Raw genomic sequence first — 19,293 nt, forward strand, 5'->3', positions numbered from 1 at the left:
GCGCCACGACGGGAACTCCCGTGGTCTATGATCTTTTTCATGTGTTGTTGAATTCAGTTGGCTAAAATTTTGTTGAGAATGTTTGCATCTATATTCATCAAAGATAGTGGCCTATATATATATATATATATATATTTTTTTTTGGTATTATCTTTGGTTTTGGTATTAGGGTAATGGTGGCTTCATAGAATGTCTTTGGGAGTGTTCTTCTTCAGTCTTTTGGAAAAATTTAAGAAGGATGGGTATAAGTTCTTTGTATGTTTGGTAGAATTTGCCTGTGAAGCCATCTGGTCCTGGAACTTGCTTGTAGGGAGTTTTTTGTTGTTGTTGTTGTTGTTGTTGTTGTTGTTGTTGTTGTTGTTGTTTTTAATGACATACTCAATTTCATTTCTAGTGATCAGTCTGCACAAATTATCTATTTCTTCTTGATTTAATTTTGGCAGATTGTATATCTCTATAAAGTTGTCCATTTCGTCTAGGTTGTCAGATTTGTTGGCATATTATTGTCCATAGTATTCTCTCTCTCTCTTTTGTATTTCTGCAGTATCAGTTGGGATTTCTCCTTTTTAATTTCTTATTTTGTCTATTTGTGCTCTCTCTTTTCTTCTTAGTGAGCCTGACCAGAGGTTTGTCAATTTTGTTTATTACTCTTTCAAAGAACCAGCTCTTGGTTTTATTTATTTTTTTTTCTATTTTTTTAATCTCTATTTTTTCGGTTTCCTCTCTGATCCTTAAGATTTCCTTCCTTGTGCTGACTTTAAGTTTCATTTGTTCTTTTTCTAATTCTTTTAGTTGATAGGTTTGGTTGTTGATTTGAGGTTTTTCTTATTTTTTGAGGAAGGCCTCTATCGATATGCACTTCCCTCTAAGAATTGCTTTTTGACCTCACATAGATTTTATATGGTTGTGTTTTCATTGTCATTTTTCACAAGGTATTTTTTATTTCTTTTTTGATTTCCTCATTGACCCATTGATTTTTTTTTTTTTTTTTTTTTTAGTAGCATGTAATTTAGTCTCCATGTAGTTGTTTTTTTTCCTCATTTCTTTTTCTGTGGTTAATTTTTAGTTTCATGCCATTGTGGTCAGAGAAGATGCTTGAAATAACTTCTATACTCTTAAATTTGTTGAAGTTAGCATTGTGCCCCAGTATGTCATCAATCCCAAAGAATGTTTTATGTGCACTTGAAAAGAATATATATTCTGGGTTTTTGTTTTTTTTTTTTGGATATTATGTCCTGAAAATATCCATTAAGTCTAGTTCTTCTAGTATGTCATTTAAGATCTCCGTTGCCTTACTGATTTTCTGTCCAGAAGATCTGTCCATTGATGTGAGTGAGGTGTTAAAGTCTCCTACTCTTAATGTATTCCCATCAGTTTCTCCTTTTATGTCTGTTAGTGTTTGTTTTATGTATTTGAATGCTTCTGTATTACATGCATATATATTGATGACTGTAATTTCCTCTTCTTGAACTGATCTTTTTATCAGTAGTGTCCTTCTTTATCTTTCTTTATGGTCTTTGTTTTAAAGCCTATTTTGATGATACAGTATTGTGACTCCCACTTTCCTGTAATTTACATTTGCATAAAGTATCTTTTACCATCCCCTCACTTTCTATCCTTGTGTGTCCTTTGCCCTAAGGAAAGTCTCTTATGGGCAGCACATTGTAGGCTCTTGCTTTTTTAATCCAGTCTGCCACTCTGTGGCTTTTGATTAGGCATTCAGTCTACTGACATTGAAGGTAATTGTTGAGAGACATATATTTTTTTGAGTTCCCACTGTGGCACAGCAAGATCAGTAGCATCTTAAGAGCACTGGGGCATGGGTTTGATCCCCAGCCTGGTGCAGTGGCTTGGGGATCCAGCATTGCCACAGCTGCAGCTTGGGTTGTGGCTGCGGCTCGCATCTGTTCCCTGTCCCAGGAACTCCAGGTGCTGAGGTGCAGCCAAAAAAATGTATTTATTGCCATTTTAAACCTTGTTTTTTAGTTGAGTCTACTTTGTTTTTCTTTTTGTAGTTTGATGCTTTCCTTTTATTTTGTGCTTGTGTCTTTTTAGTTTTTGCGAAGCTATTGTTTGTCTGTTTGTTTTTGACTGGTGGTTGCCCTGTTTTTTAAGTATGTTAACCCCTTCCTATATCTGCTTTCTTTGGAATGGTAGTCATATAGGCTCAAACACTTCTAAAAAAGAGTCTGGATTTTCTTATTCTCCTTCCCCACATTTTATGATATCCTTTTTACACCTTCATGTTTATCCTTTTGCTCTTCTTTGTGTTTATCATCACATTCACAGGTAGATTTTTTGCTTTTCTTTTCCTTTTTAACCTGTGTACTGGCTTATTTAAGCGGTTACTTTCCAATTGTGATTTCCTCCATCCTGTATCTTCTTAATTCTTTCCTATATAGAGGAGACCTTTTAATATTTCTTTCAGGATAGGTTTAGTATTGCTGTATTCTTTTAATTTTTGCCTATATGAGAAATTCTTTATTTCTCCTTCTATTTTAAATGATAATCTTGCTGGGTAGATTACTCTACATTGCAGAGGTTTTTTTCCCTTTTAGAAATTTGGGTATATCTTGCCACTCTCTCCTGGCCTGTGGCTTTTCTGTAGAGAAACCAGCTGATAGCCTTATGGGGGTTCCCTTGTAATGAATTTTTTGTTTTTCTCTTGATGCCTTTAGAATCCTGTCCTTAACTTTAACTTTGACCATTTTTGTTATAATATGTCTTGGTATAGGTCTTTTTGGGCTCATCTTGTTTTTGGATATGTGCTTCCTGTATTTGAATATGTTTCCTTCTTTAGGTTTTGGGATTTTTCAGCCATCATTTCTTGAAATATATTTTAAATCCCCCTTTCTCTTTCTTCTCCTTCTAGTATCCTTATATGCATAGATTGACCTGCTTTATATTATCCCATAGATATCTTATATTGCTATCTTTTTTATTTTTTTTATTTGGCTTTTTGTTTCCTGCCCTGAATGGGTAATTTCCATTATTCTTTCTTCCAAGTCACTTATTCATTCCTCTGCATTATTCATTCTGCTCCTCAACTTTAATCTCAGCAAATGAATTTTCTAATATTTCTTGGCTCTTCCTCATAGTTTTTAATTGCTTTTTAAACTTGCTGTTGATAGCCATTCTTAATTCCTTCAGTATTGTCCTTTTTGAACTCAGTGTCTGTTAGTCTACAGAGGTCTGTTTCATTGTTTGCTCCTTGAGGGGAATTCTGCTGTTCCTTTAACTGGGAATGGTCCCTGAGCTTCTTCATTTTGCTTATATTTCTCTTATTCTGTGAGTTTAGGGAAAACAATTATCTATATAGTCTTGGAGGGCTGTTTATATGTGGGATCATCCCTGGGTAGCTTATGCGGATTTACTGGTTTTTTTTTTTTGGTGTGAGGGCTGCTTTTGTTTTGGGTGCTTGCTGTTTCTTTTCCCACCGGGTACAGACCATTGTCCCCTTAGTTGTGGGTGTTAGTTGTAAGGCCTGCGTGCAGTTCCAGGGAAGTGAGGATAATGGTGGTACCTGCAGGAAGTGTCTGGTCACTGAGCCCTTGACAGTGATGGCTACCCATGAGAAGGTGGGGGCCATGCCCGGGTCCTTTGACAGCAGGAGCAACATGGAGTGTGCATTCCCAGGGAGGTGGGGACAATAGGCAGTGTTCAGTTGCAGGGTCCTCTGCAGTCACAATCCCTGGGGTGACGGTGGTAGTAGGCAGTGCATGATCCCAAGACCCTCAGTGGTGGTGGGCTCTGCCCACCTCTGGAGCCTGAGATGGTCACAGCAGTTTTCACCCACCCCTGTAGCCCATGCAAGAGGTGCCTTTCTGCCTGAGAGCCTGTGTATATATAGCTAAAGAAGTTCCTATGGTTGTCCTGGCTACCTCCTCTCCTGCTCCCTAACAGTGATGCTTTGCTTTTCTGGCTGGACCAGGCCTCGTCCTGCACTCCCTTTTCTGTGGCACACTGCTCTGTACCACCCTTAGGCTACAGCCAACCCTAGTTCTCTCCCGGGGACTGACCTCTAAAGCCTAAGCCTCAGCACCCAGCACACTGCTCTGTACCACCCTTAGTTCTCTCCCGGGGACTGACCTCTAAAGCCTAAGCCTCAGCACCCAGCCCCTGTCTGAGTGTCTCAGGCTGTGGTGTGGTGGGTTATGGTACTGCTCATCTCTATGACTCTCTTTCTCTGCTTTGTCTTCCTCAGACCAGCTTCTGTGCTTTGCTCTGAGACTTCGAAGTTCCCTCCCAGCCACGGCTTATCTCCTTGTCCTTTAGGTGGCTCCCACTGTATGGATTCCTTCTCTCTTTCACAGCTCCCTTTCAGAAGTACTGATCCTGTTCTGATTCTTTTCTTTTTCTCTGCCCACCCCCCACCCCACCTTTGTTCTACTCAGTTATGTGGAGGTTTGTGGCCCTTTTTGGAAGTCTGAGGTCTTCTGCCAGTGTCCAATAGATGTTTCGTGTGAATCATTCTACATTTAGATTTTTTTAATGTGTTCGTGGGAGAAGGTGAGCTCCATGTGCTGCTTCTCCACCATCTTGATCCCAGCCTCACACAGACCATTTTTTGAAGCTCAGACTATAGCATTTACCACTCCGGGGTATGTTTTTTGTTTCTGTGTATGTCTCCTCACCTAGAATGGGAACTACAAGAAGGCAATACCCTATTTTCTACCCACAGATCTCAGCTTTGTGCTTTGCACAGAGTTAATGCTCCACAGATGGTGTTTAATTAATAAAAGTTCTCTTCTTTTTAGACTTATGGGCAAGTGATAAAGGAACCTATATTTGTGAAGCTGAAAACCAGTTTGGAAAGATCCAGTCCCAGACAACCCTAACAGTGACAGGACTTGGTAAGATCAATTTAGTGCTTAGACATCACACTCTTCAAAATCGTCAGACTTCTCTTACTCTCTCATCTCTTGCCTGTGCCATTAAGAAAAAAAATAAAATAAAACAAGTAAATAACTGATTAGCCTTCCTTGCCCTAACCCTACTTGATATTTCATGATATTAGAACTGGAAATAATCTTAAGGATCATCCACTTTAAGCTCTTTATCTCCCATTTGAAGAAATGAAGTTCAGTTGAAAAATTAATGTTAAGTCTGAGTACACACACACAAATGTACATGTGATTGCTCTAGAGTGGTGGAATTCTTGTCTAGTTCTTTTCTTTACAATTATCCCTTTAGTCCACATGGAATTATTTCTGTATAAGAATACAATATCCTTTATTTCCGAGTAGTAAGACACTTGGTTCAGTATCTTTTACTGAATATTCTCTTCCCACTGATTACAATGCCCATTTGGTCACATGCTAAATTTATATTCTTATGTTTATTCCTTGGAATTCTATTTATTCACTACTACTATATTGTTTATTGTTTAAATTATTATGGCATGTTTTGTCATTGTTAAATCTGTCAGTGCATGTTTCTCATTAATACAGTTTTATGCAATTTTCTTTATGTATCTCCCTTTATTCATCATTTATATATATTTAAATTTTCCAAGAAAAATCTCTTAGAGATTTTGCTTTGGTTTATGTTAAATTTATTCATTGGTTTCTAGAAAAGAGCATGTTTACAATCTTTACCGTTTCATCGAAGAGGGTCCAGCGTATTTTACTTGCCACCTTCCTCACTAGTCGTATCTCTTCCACTTTTCCCTTGTCCAGTTTCTCAGATTAATGTTTCCTGAAAATTGTTCTGATGACTCCACCTTTCTATTTATAAATGCTTTCAGTCAGTCTCCATTGTCTGTTGAATGCATTGCACATTTCTCGGCTTGACTTTTCTGGCCTCTCATGTCATAGACTTAATCTTTTTCACTTTTTCTTCTTCTGTGTTACCTGTCTTCTTGCCATTCCCACTGCTTAGCAGGGTCCTTTATCTCTGTCTTCCAGTTCATACTCACATACATTTAAAAATCTTGTTCTTGAAAACTCAGTTTTCTAAGAGCATAAGTAAGAGTCATCGTAGCCTGTAAATGAATTTGCCTTCCTTTTGGGTGAGGTAATGTTGACAGACCTGTGCTGTGTCTGATTTAGTTGCTCCACTCATTGGAATCAGCCCCTCAGTGACCAGTGTGGTTGAAGGACAGCAGCTTACTTTGCCTTGTGCTCTGTTGGCTGGAAATCCCATTCCAGAACGTCGGTGGATGAAGAATTCAGCCATAGTAAGAACATTTTAAATCCATGCATTCGTATTCCTAATTTTCTTGTATAAAGGGCAGTGTATTCCAGCCATTGAAATTTCAATGTAATAAACACTCAAAAATATATTTTAAGTGTACTAAAACTTGTCTTCAGTATTAGCATGTTCATAATTTTTTGGAATTAATTTGATGGATATGTAGTCAATGGTGTAATTTTTATAATTTTGAATTAAATACATTGAAGCTAATAAACTCTCTTCAGAATATATAAAAACTGAAGCAAGTATGAAGTTATTTTCACAGCATTTATATCTTTTATATCCTTCTTTGCAGGATATAATTAAATGTTATTCTCATAAAATGTATTCATTTTATATATCAATCTTTTTATTATCTTCAAACATTCTTTCATTGTGAACTGTTTAAAATGTGGGTCTATTTATGTCATTGTTTTTCAACACACAACTTTTGATTATAAAAGAATGTGAAAAATTTTCACAGTTCTAAGTAGTTATTCTGTAAACATGCAATCTATGGCAATAAATTTTCATCAAATTCAGAGCATTTTTCCTTGCATTTTCCAGACTCACTCTCTTCTTAAAGTACCAATTAAGAGTGAATTGACTCCATGAAATAAGATATAAAATTTTTCATATTTACATAAAAACCTGAGGAAGATGAGTGCATCTCATTCAATAATAAATCCCCCTATAACATAAGATGATACTTAGTTTGACCACTAAGGTACAAAACACATTAAGGGTACAGAGTCAGAGGTGAATGTTCTTAACAGACACCGTTGATAGCACCGTTGACAGCCTTCTCTCAGGCAGTTCCTATACGATACATTGTCCTCTCATATTTGTATCTGTCACTGAAAGGGTGGATGTTGATATTGTTACATTTGCTCAGCTTGAATGATGCCCAGTTGCTAAAATAAAAAACATCACATGGCTTGCAAGTGGTAATAAAGTTGTCATGAGAAAGAATAAATTAAGTCAAAAGTAAAAGTGAGGAGTTCCTGTTGTGGCGCAGTGGTTAACGAATCCGACTAGGAACCATGAGGTTGCGGGTTCGATCCCTGTCCTTGCTCCGTGGGTTAAGGATCTGGCGTTGCTGTGAGCTGTGGTGTAGGTTGCAGACGCGGCTCAGATCCCGCGTTGCTGTGGCCCTGGTGTAGGTCGGCAGCTACAGCTCCGATTCAACCCCTAGCCTGGGAACCTACATATGCCGCAGAAGCAGCCCTAGAAATGGTAAAAAGACAAAAAAAAAAAAAAAAAGTAAAAGTGAAATTTATGTCCTGCGTGATACCAAAAATCACAGAAACATGAACTAAGTAGTGGTTTTAGTTCTTTCCCTTTCCAACAAGTGCATAACTCTGACAGATGTTAGTGGGTATAATACTGGGTGGCATAGCACAATGACACAATCAGTGTTACTCTTGGTAACACTTGATGCTCATCATTTTTTACTCAAGCGTGTTAAAATATTTTATTTGTATAAGACATTTAATAACCCAGTTGGAAAAGAAAGATCTAATTTTGGTTTACAGAACATTGCCTTTTTAATTAAAAATTACTTGTTTTCCTTCAAGTTGGTCCAAAATCCTTACATCACTGTGCGCAGGGATGGGAGCCTCCACATTGAAAGAGTTCGCCTGCTGGATGGAGGCGAGTATACTTGTGTGGCCACTAATGTTGCTGGAACCATTAACAAAACTACCACTGTGGACGTGCATGGTAAGAGTTGTACCCATCATAATTCTTTCCAAACCTCGTTCAAAGCTGGGTTCATGTGTTTAAATCAAGTAACTCTATTCCTCTAGTTACAAGACCTAGATATCTTTCCTAATTGTTATACTTAACAAAAAGGCTTATTTCTTGAACAATATGTGCATTGTTAGGGCTGTTTCCAGATTTCCCTTTCCTGTATACACAAAAAGACATTATTGGGAGTCACTAGCTGAGTCTATCCAAGGGCTTTTGTTAAGTGGTTTCTTAATTGATAACACTGAACTCAGTTCTCAAAGAGCTATGTTTAAAAATACATTTTAATTTCAGGCAAGCTGAACTTATTAGACAGTCCAAATTGCCTTTTCTTTTCAGATTATGCAACAAGCCTGTCCTGGCTAATGACTCCTTTGTGTGGTAGCTAGAAATGACCTAAACTGGTCTAAAGGCCACCTCATGTGCTCCAGACAATCTTTTTGCGTGTTAAATAAAGTTCAGAAAGAAGAAAATCCAGGAGCTATCTTTTTTCCATTTGTAGGTAGCCATGACCAGCTTTTTATATCTCAATACATAAGTGACAGCTTCATAGTTTAAGAAATCATCATTTTTTTTTGCATATTTCATTTAAAGACTTTGCAACATTGCTTTTGAAAAGTGTGGTATTAAAAAATAGTTCTGTGTAGAGGGATGAAAGTAGAACAGAACATTTATTTTTAGTAGTTGATTCATTCTTTTTTTAGGACCTGAATTAAATCCAGTGATTTCCAAATTTTGCTTCTTTGTCTGTTGAAATTTTCAGTGGATACAGGCCATCTTTTTTTTTTTTTTTTTCCCACTTTTTAGGGCCTCACCCACAGCATATGGAGATTCCCAGGGTGGGCTCAAATAGGAGCTACTGCTGCCGACCTATATCACAGCAACACAGGATCCAAGTCACAGCTCACAACACCGCCGGATCCTTAACTCACTGAGCAAGGCTAGGGATCAAACCTGCAGCCTCATGTTTCCTAGTTGGATTCGTTTCCGCTGTGCCACAGCGGGAACTCCTACTATCTTCTTTTTAATGTCTGCTTCTCATTGTAAATTGCCTCTTCCACTTCTCTCAGTCCTATACCAATCTTGTACCAATCTCCACCAACATTATATGGGATATTCTTGAAGAAATACCAAAGTAATGCGAAGTTAGTTACAGTCTAAAAGAGTAAATACATAATGTCAAGTTGGATATTGTTGTATTTAACTATTTTTAAAGAAAATTAGTCCATACATTTCTCCAAAGGTTCTTATGAACTGATTTGAAAATCTAATGTAGAAATGCATTTACTTCATCTCCCTTTGGCATCTAGCAACTCCGTAGGATATTGTGTTGTGAAGAATTCTGATGTAAATTTTCATTTGGGTGAAAGAATGACATGATTATTTGTGATGTCTGTCAGATCAAAGGAGTGTGGAAAAGACAGACAAACCAATGTTGTGGTTTATCAAGATGCAAAAAAAGAAATTTTTTTTTTGGTCGCGCCCACACCATGTGGAAGTTCCCAGGCCAGGGACTGAACCCATGCCACAGCAGCGACCCCAGCCACTGCAGTGACAGTGCTGGATCCTTAACCCTCTTGCCACAAAGGAATTCCAAGATGCAAAATATTTTAACAAGTAAAAGGTAAAGGGTCATTTCACAACATTGTTTCACCTTAGTCCAAAATGAGTAACCGATGTAGTTAATAAAGTTAAGAAAAATTAACCCAGCCATTTGACGTGAACTAAACAAGCAGCCATTCAGAGGAAAGATTTGTGTTTGAGTTGGGAGTGATGCAGTATCACAACTTCTCTGTACCTCTGTATTTATGTTAATTTCATCACTCTGCCTCCGCACTTTTTTTTTTTTTTTCCTTTTTCTTTTCGGAGCCTTACCTATGGCATATGGAAGTTCCTGGGGTCGGGGTCAAATCAGAGCTAGAGCTGTAGGCCTGGGCCACAGCCACAGCAACACTAGATTCAAGCCACGTCTGTGACCTACATACACCACAGCTTACATCTGTGACTTATCCTACAACGTGTGGCAACACTGGATTCACCCACCTCAACGAGGCCAGCAATACAACCTGCATCCACACAGACACTGTGTTGGGTTCTTAACCCTCTGAGCCATGAGAGAAATTTTCTGCCTCTCCACTTTTAAGAATATTTATAAAAAGTTCTCAACAAATTCTTAAAAGAATTGAATTAATGAATACAAATACAAGTGCAAATTAAACTGACAGCCCCTTTAGCTATGGTATTGATTTATACAGATTGACAGTCTGGAAAGGAAAAGCTCTTCTGAACTCAAATGTCATCAGATTTGAAAGCTCTGACCTGCCTTGATAGCTATCAAATTCAACATGGATTTAAGAAAATGGCTTATTCCACATTTCTACAAAATGACAGAAAGTTGAAAGTTGACTACTCCATAATGATTCTGGGAATTAAATTTCTTGCTTTAACAAATAACCTAACATTCTTATCCTAGGGCAGGGAATTTGCGGCCAATTCTTCTTTTTTTCTTTCTTTCTTTTTTTATGGCAGTACCAGTGGTATGTGGAAGTTCCCAGGCCAGGGGTCGAATCAGAGCTGCAGCTGCCAGCCTACCCCACAGCCACAGCAATGCTGTATCCAAGCTGTATCTGAGACCTACACTGCAGTTTGAGGCAACATAGGATCTTTCACCCACTGAGTGAGGCCAGGGATCAAACCCACATCCTCATGGATAGTAATCAGGTTCTTAACCCACTGAGCCACAGAGAGAACTCCTGCTGCCAATTCTTTAAGAGGATATTATCTAAATTAGCCCAGCCTTAGGTAAGCACAAGTAAGTAGCAAAGCTAGTCTAAGCCTTGCAAGGAAGCTTTTGAACTGAGTTCTCCAATATCTTTCGTTCTGATAAACTACGACTCCCAGGTGGTTGGGGTAATTCTGGAGAATTTGACTTTAAAGACAAAAGACCGCAAAGAGTGCTTGAACTCCAGGGAGCAGCTGTGGTCTCATCTTTTCAGGGGAAGGAAAGAACATGCCTGGTATACACGGAGCTTTTATTGTGTGCCTTGCACTGTGTTAAGAACTTTTACATGTGGGAGATTCTTTAATCAAACTCATTATTTTGAGAACATTGAGTAATGATAATTATTTATATGCAAGTTTCTTATGATCAGCAGATACACACGGAGTGAAGTGATGAACAGTCTTGTCTTTCCTTTTGCTTCTCCTCATATGATGTCAATTCTTTTGTTGTTTTCTAAAGTCAAAAGGTGTGTTTTTCTTCCTAGTGAAAAATATTGACTCAGGTTCCTGTATTTTAGACTTTTAAATGTAAACTTCTAAGGCCTGTCAAGGCTTACTTTTGAATGCCTTTTAAGAAAAGGGATTCTCTTTTTGAGATTAAATTTAGTGGCTCCCTAGTGATTCTTGTGTATAGATAGATATTAATGTGTAGTGTGGTTAAATAGCTCATTTCTCTGGAAGTGAGTTTAGGTTAGCTCCCTGCAGCTTAATGAGCAGTGGACAGTGATGAAAGATTTAAGTTAAATATGTAACTCTTAGGATGTAGTTCTATCTTGAATTTCTAGAAAATACAGATTTCCTTCAATCCTCTCTTATTTTTGCTAGACAAACCAACTTACTATGCATAATTTACTAATTGATTTTCTCTTTTTATTAAATTCTTCAAATTGTAACTGTTGTATGTAGTTTATTATACTCTCTTGCAAATTACCCTACCTTTCTATCAGGAAAGATTGTGTTGGAGTTCTCGTTGTGGCTCAGTGGGTTAAGAATTCAACTAGTATCCATAAGGATGCAGTTTCAATTCCTGGCCTTGCTCTGTGGGTTAAGGGTCCAGCGTTGCAGCAGGCTGCAGCCTAGGTCTTAGATGTGGCTCTGATCCTGCCTTGCTGTGGCTGTGGCGTAGGCTGGCAGCTGCCGCTCTGATTTGACCGCTAGCCTGAGAACTTCTGTATGCTGCACACACAGCCATAAAAGGAAAAATTAAAAAAAAAAAAAAAGATGAAAAGGTTGTGTTTGCTAGTTTTGACAAATATTTGGTATGTCTTAAAAATGCTCAATTTTAAGCACGTGAGGATAAATGAAAGGACAAATAATCAAATTCTGCGTAATGCTTCCTTTTCCAGTTCTACCAACCATTCAGCATGGACAACAGATACTCAGTACAATTGAAGGCATCCCAGTAACTTTACCATGCAAAGCAAGTGGAATTCCTAAACCTTCTATTGTCTGGTCCAAGGTAAATGACACATCTAATAATATCTGTTAATGTTATGTGTTGTGACAAAATATTTGAATGTATATATATATATATATATATATATACACACATATATATATATATATTTTTTTTTTTTTTTGTCTTTTTGCCTTTTCTAGGGCCGCTCCAGTGGCATATGAAGGTTCCCAGGCTAGGGGTCTAATCAGAGCTGTAGCTGCAGGCCTATGCCAGAGCCACAGCAACTCGGGATCCAAGCCACATCTGCAACCTACACCACGGCTCACAGCAAGGCCAGGGATCGAACCCACAACCTCATGGTTCCTAGTTGGATTTGTTAACCATTGATGGGAACTCCAAAAATATTTGAATATTTTTATACATGTAACTTGTCACTGTGCCATAGCTCCTGATAGAATGGAAAACCCATTCAGTCATTATATTTAGAAAAGACCTTAAATTAACCTTAGTGCCTTCACCTACTTGAGGCTTGAATAGTATTAACACAACAGTGACCATTAATGTAGTGCATTCTGTGTGCCTGGAACTTTTCTAAGCATTTCACTTATAGCAGATTCTTTTTTACCCCTTACCGCATCTTTTCAACTCTTTTGATTTCAGCGCAGCTCTGATGGACAGTTCCGTGCTCTTTGCCAGGGTCATACTTCATGCATATGCTTCTCTGGTTTGGGGACTAGAATTTTTCTCCAAAACCACATAAGGCTAGAAAGCCTGCTGAATGGTCAGGAAGTGCTGGAACTTTAACTCCTCAGGGGCAGAGGGGAGGTACAAATGCCCCACTTCTCATCATCAGAGGAATCCTTCTGAAGTCTATTACATAGTTTCTCAGAAGGTCCCCAGCATATTGAACTCATAAGCTCAGCCACAGAGGAAACCAAGGCAGTGAAACCTTTTATTAGCTTTCCTTCTTTCTTGTCTCCCTCTCCCTCCCCCTTCTTTAAGCCTCTGGGAATCACTTTACAAGTAAACTTCCTGACTCCAAATCATTGTTTCGGACTGTACTCTTCTAGAAGCTAAAGTAAGATACATACACAAACTCATTTATCCCCCTCTGTAGCCCTGTCATGAAGTTGTGTGGCTTTTCCTTGTGTTCTTGCAGTGTGAAAAAACCCATTTGCTAAGAAAGTACTTTACATCTTTGAACAGCCATAAAAATGGCATATTTTCTATAGATTGATTTAAATCTGATAGAAAGTAGTATAAAATGATGCCATAATAATGAAATGCAGTATTTGTATAATTAGTGTCACAACCAGAATATTTTCCCATAACACCTAATCTTACATTTCTACAGGTCTCTGAAATATAGAGAAGTTGGTTTTGACATCTGTAAATTAAACAGAAAGATTAAGATTTTTAGTATTCTGGACACAAAAGTGTAGTGGTGAAGCTGATCTCCAAAATTGCACAGTGCTTGCTACTGAGTGGGAGTTGAATTCATTTTAGGGAAGTATAAAAATGGAATGCTCATACTGCAGAAACTATATGCCAAGAAATTTGACAACCTAGAAGAGAGGACACCTTTCTAGAGACATGCAACCCACCAAAACTGAATCAAGAAGAAATAGATCAATTGAGCAGTGATCACTAGAAATGAAATTGAATATGTAATAAAAACACTCCCTGCAAACAAAAGTCCAGGACTTCACAGGCAAAATCTACCAAACATGCAAAAAACATGTAGCCATCCTTCCTCAACTTTTCCAAAAGGTTGAAGAAGAAATCCTCCCAAAGATATTAAGAAGCCACCATTACCCTAATACCGAAACCAAAGATACTACCAAAAAAGAAAATTATAGGCTAATATCTTTGATGGATATAGATGCAAAAATTCTCAACAAAATTTTATCTAACTGAATCCAGCATCACATGAAAAAGATCATACACCATGACCAAGTTGGATTCGTCCCAAGTTCATAAGGATGGTTCAACATATGCAAATCAATCAATGTCATACATCACATTGACAAAAGAAAAGTCAAAAACCACATGATCATCTCAATAGATGCAGAAAAAGCATTTGACAAATTCCAACATCCATTCGTGGTAAAAACTCTCACCAAAGAGGGTAGAGAGGGCACATAACATAATAAAAGCCATTTATGACAAACCCACAGCCAAAGTAATACTTAATGGAGGAAAGCTAAAAGCCTTTCCACTAAAATCTGGAGCAAGACAAGAATGACCATTCTCACCACTTTTATTCAACATACTATTGCAAGTTCTAGCAATAGCAATCAGAGAAAGGAAATAAAAAGTATCCAGATCAGAAGAGAAGAGGTACAATTGACACTAAATGTTGATGACATGATACTACATATAGAAAACCTTAGGAACTTCCAAAAACTATTCCAACTGTTCAATGAATTCAGCAAAGTAGCAGAGTATAAGATGAACATCCAGAAATTGGTTACATTTCTGTATACTAACAATGAAATATAAGAAAGGAATATAAAAATACAATACCTTTTAAAATCACACCCACCAAAATTAAATACCTAGGAATAAACCTGAGCAACGAGATGAAAGACTTATGTGCTGAGAACTATTAATCAAGGAAATTAAAGAGGAGTATAAGAAATGGAAAGATAGTCCATGCTCCTGGATTGGAAGAATTAATACTGTTAAAATGGCCATCCTACCCAAAGCTATCTATAGATTTAATGCAAACCCTATCAAATTACCCATGACATTTTTCACAGAACTAGAACAAATAATCCAAAAATTTATATGAAACCACAAAAGAGCCAGAATTGCCAAAGCAATCCTAAGGGGGGAAAAACAGCAGGAAGTATAACTCTCCCAGACTTCAGACAATATTACAAAGCTACAGCAATTAAGACAGTATTGTACTAGTACAAAAACAGACATACAGACCAATGAAACAGAATAGAGAACCCAGAAATAAACCCAGACATCTATGGTTAATTAACCTTTGACAAAGGAGGCAAGAACATAAAATGGGAAAAAGACAGTTTCTTTACTAAGTGGTGCTGGAAAAACTGGACAGCTGCAATTAAATCAATGAAACTAGAACACACTTTTACACCACACACAAAAATAAACTCAAAATGGCTTAAAGACTTAAACATAAGACAATATACCATCAAACTCCTGGAAGAGAACATAGGCAAAACATTCTCTGATATCAACCATAAAAATGTTTTCTTAGATCAGTCTCCTAATGCAGTAGAAATAGAAATAAAAGATGCCATAAAAAACAAAAAGTTTCTCTTGGCTCAGTGGTTAATGAACGCAACTAGTATCCATGAGGATGCAGGTTCAATCCTTGGCCTTGCTCTGTTGGTTAAGGATCCGGTATTGTTGTGAGCTGTGGTGTTGGTCACAGGTGCAGCTTGGATCCCGTGTTGCTGTGGCTGTGGTGTAGGCTGGCAGCTACAGCTCTAATTCGACCCTTAGCCTGGTAACCTCTATATGCCATGGATGCAGCCCTAAAACACAGACAAACAAACAAACAAACAAACAAACAACAACCCTATGGAAAGGGAGAAAATAGTTTCAAATGATGCAACTGACAAGGGCTTAATCTCCAAAATATACAAATAACTTATACAACATAATACCAAAAAAAAAACAACCCAATTGAAAAATGGGCAGATCTAAATAGACATTTGTCCAAAGAAGATATACAGATGGCCAACAGGCACATGAAAAAATGCTCAACATCACTAATTACCAGAGAAATGTAAATCAAAACTACAATGAGATACCACCTCACACCAGTCCAAATGACTATCGTTACTAAGTCTACAAATAACAAATGCTGGAGAAGGTATGGAGAAAAGGTATCCCTCCAACACAGTTGGTGGGAATATAAGTTGTTACAACCACTATTGAAAACAGTATGAAGGTACATTGGCAAACTAAATGTAGAACTACCATATGATCCAGCAATCCCACTCTTGGGCATATATCTGGACAAAATTTTCTGTGCACCCCTATGATTATTGCAGCACTATTCACAGTAGCCAAGACATGGAAACAACCTAAATGTCCATGGACAGATAAATGGATAAGATGTGGTACATATACACAAGGGAATACTACTCAGCCATAAAAAATAACAAAATAATGCCATTTGCAGTAACATGGATGGACCTCTAGACTCTTCATACTAAGTAAAGTAAGTCATAAAGAGAAAAACAAATACCATATGATATCATTTATATCTGGAATCTAATGTGCGGCACAAATGAACCTATCAACTGAAAAGAAACAGACTTATGGATATGGAGAACAGATTTGTGGTTGCCAAGGAGGAGGGGCAGGGAGTGGGATGGACTGGGAGTTTGGGGTTAGTAGATATAAACTATTGAATTCAGAGTGGATAGGCAATGAGATCCTGCTGTTAGTAGCCCAGGGAGGTATATCCAGTCACTTGTGATGAAACATGATGGAAGATAATGAGAAGAAGAATGTATATATGTGTATGACTAGATTACTTTGCTATACCACAGAAATTGACAGAACATTGTAAATTAACTATAATAAGAATTAAGAAAAATAAATAAAAATAAAAATGGCATCCTCTATGATCACACACAGAGTTTAAGAGTTTGGGCTCCCTTGCCTGCTTGCCAGGGTTTGAGCCCCAGTTCTGCTGCTGACTAACTCTGTGACCTTGGTCAAGTTACCCCATCACACCCCCAGATTTAAGACTTTTATTTGTAAAATGAGGGTTATAGTAGTTCCTACTCATAAGCTTGTTGTCATCATTAAAATAGTTAAGTCACATAAAGTGCTCAAAACACAGAGTGGCTTAGCATGAGCACTCATTTCATCTGTAACTACCTCATCCTCACCAACTTTAAGGAGCTCTGGAATGAAGAGGGCCTGGTTTGGTATGAAGAAATGTCACCTTTGCATGATGTGTCTAATTTTGATTACAAATGACTTTCTTCAAATCAGCATTCTTTCAATCTAGTCTTTTCCCCATTGGAGATTTTTTGCTTCCCCCTCTTCTTCTTCCAGACATCAAGTCAGTCCCTTATTATCTTACAGAACACTTTACTCTGGGTTGTTTTGCAGAAAGGCGAGCTGATTTCCATGAGCAGTGCTAAGTTTTCTGCAGGAGCTGATGGAAGTTTGTATTTGGTGTCTCCCGGGGGTGAGGAGAGTGGGGAGTACACCTGCACCGCCACCAATGCCGCTGGCTCCGCCAAAAGGAAAGTGCAACTGACCGTCTATGGTGAGAGCCCCTGGGCAGGAATGTTTTTCTTGGATACTCTCTGGCTATGCCCAAACTCACATTTTCCTCCCAAATAATGTTCCCAGAAGGCTGTACCCCCAAAGTGCACTATTCCCCAAAGTTTATAGTTTTTATCAAAAATACTATAAACTTTTTATTTTTACTGACAACTAACAGTATTTGGATTCTATTTAGAATCTGATTTAAAGGGAGAGGAATTGTATAGCCTTTCGGAAAACTTTTATGGTGTTTTCCAAAGAGTGTACTTATAGCACCCAAACCTTTTCAGAAGCACCACTTTGTTAAAACTCCGAGCAGAGCCAAACCTCAGCTATATCGTGGTTAGCACTCTTGCCTTGAGGGGTCACTTTTATAGATGGCAGATTTTAAAAGGTAGTTACAGCTGAACTCTTCGCTGTGTTCTGAAAGGTAGAGCTATCAAGAAGAACTTTCTAGTCATTTTCCTTTAAACTCTCACAATAAATGTTGATGGAACATTTTAGATATGTCCCAAAACTTTGGTATAAACAGCATCTTGCAAATTATTTAAGAATATCAGTAGTCGACATTTTACTGTGAATTAAAGTATGCTTTGTTTTCAGTGTACCATTTTACGTCCAAAACTTGTGTTTATTTTAGTGAGGCCCAGAGTGATTGGAGATCAACGAGGACTGTCCCAGGATAAGCCTGTTGAGATCAGTGTCCTCGCAGGGGAAGAGGTGACACTTCCGTGTGAAGTGAAGAGTTTGCCTCCACCCATTATTACCTGGGCCAAAGAAACCCAGCTCATCTCACCATTCTCTCCAAGGTAGGAGACCTGGAATGGATCCAAACACGTGAAACACAATCTCTTGGGACAGATGGCTGTTCCTGTTCAGGTTTTCAACGGTTCATGTGAGCTTACAGAAAATATATATATACCTTCTAAATAATTCCTGAATAGCAGAAATGCTGACGTCCAGCTGTGACGTCTTTTCCCATCGGTGCTTTCAACAAGGGAGTTATGAAAATGGAGCAGATGTGTTTGTAAATTCTTGTTAGCACAAAGTGCATTTTACACATAAAATAGCATTAATCTCAGAGAAGCACTAAAATGCAATAGGTTCTCTACTATCTAGGATTTAACTTTCATTAGATGGTTTTGTAAAAATCCTCTTGATTAAACTTAAGCTCATTGAAACCACATATCTGATAGGCTAAGTGACATGGAAAATGGAATGCCAGAGCCTTTCAGAGGACAGCTTTTGTTGCCATGCAGGTGTGAGTTTAAATTTACCTCCATCACTTAAAACTTACCTGAAACTTTGGCGATGTGCACTGGGCCACTTTGAATCTCAGATTTCTTGTTTATAAAATGGGGGTAATACCTGAAAGGGTGATATAAGATAATATACAGTCCATATCCTATCCCTAGTTCTCAGGGAATGGTAGCAATTGCTGTTTTAACTCAACATCATGCCCACCGTTACTGGTGGAATAAGAGTTATTGTCTTTAGCTGCTGTCTGTTAGACTTGTTCATGTATGTAGTTATGAAGCTATAAATTCATACCACTGTAGTTTCCCTACCACGGGTGAGAAAAAAAAAAAAAGAACTACTTTTCTGTTTCTTTGAAATAGTATTGACTGTTTGTGAATAAAAGAAATACCATATTTCAGATACAGCTGATGTTTCATTGTTTCGCTCCCCCCATCATAAGCCCCTTTCTCCCTTCCCAGGGGCAAGCGCTGCCGTGGACTTCATGAGCTTCCTTCACATACATCCTTAAATAGTACAGAATATTGTTTCCTCTATTTTAAATTTTGTTTTCTTGTTTTCAATGTACTATTGTAGCATAATCTCTTAATATTATTCTGCTGCTTGCTTTATTGTATTGAAGTCAGTATTTTTCCATTTTTATACTTAGAGCTTCAGTTTATTCA

The 19,293-nt window shown here is 37.8% G+C and overlaps 1 protein-coding gene across 3 annotated transcripts in view; it reads left to right on the forward strand.

The window, feature by feature from the left end:
* Nucleotides 1-19,293, forward strand: part of HMCN1 (hemicentin 1) — a 492,489-nt gene that overhangs the window by 247,252 nt on the left and 225,944 nt on the right. For all 3 annotated transcript variants that reach the window (XM_021102638.1, XM_021102639.1, XM_021102640.1), the window contains 6 exons: nt 4,758-4,853; nt 6,051-6,178; nt 7,752-7,896; nt 12,051-12,163; nt 17,213-17,372; nt 18,012-18,180. In XM_021102638.1, the coding sequence (XP_020958297.1) occupies nt 4,758-4,853; nt 6,051-6,178; nt 7,752-7,896; nt 12,051-12,163; nt 17,213-17,372; nt 18,012-18,180 (811 nt within the window). The remainder of the gene's footprint in view (nt 1-4,757; nt 4,854-6,050; nt 6,179-7,751; nt 7,897-12,050; nt 12,164-17,212; nt 17,373-18,011; nt 18,181-19,293) is intronic.

This window comes from Sus scrofa, chromosome 9, assembly GCF_000003025.6.
Source record: "Sus scrofa isolate TJ Tabasco breed Duroc chromosome 9, Sscrofa11.1, whole genome shotgun sequence".
Classification (NCBI taxonomy): Eukaryota; Metazoa; Chordata; class Mammalia; order Artiodactyla; family Suidae; genus Sus; species Sus scrofa.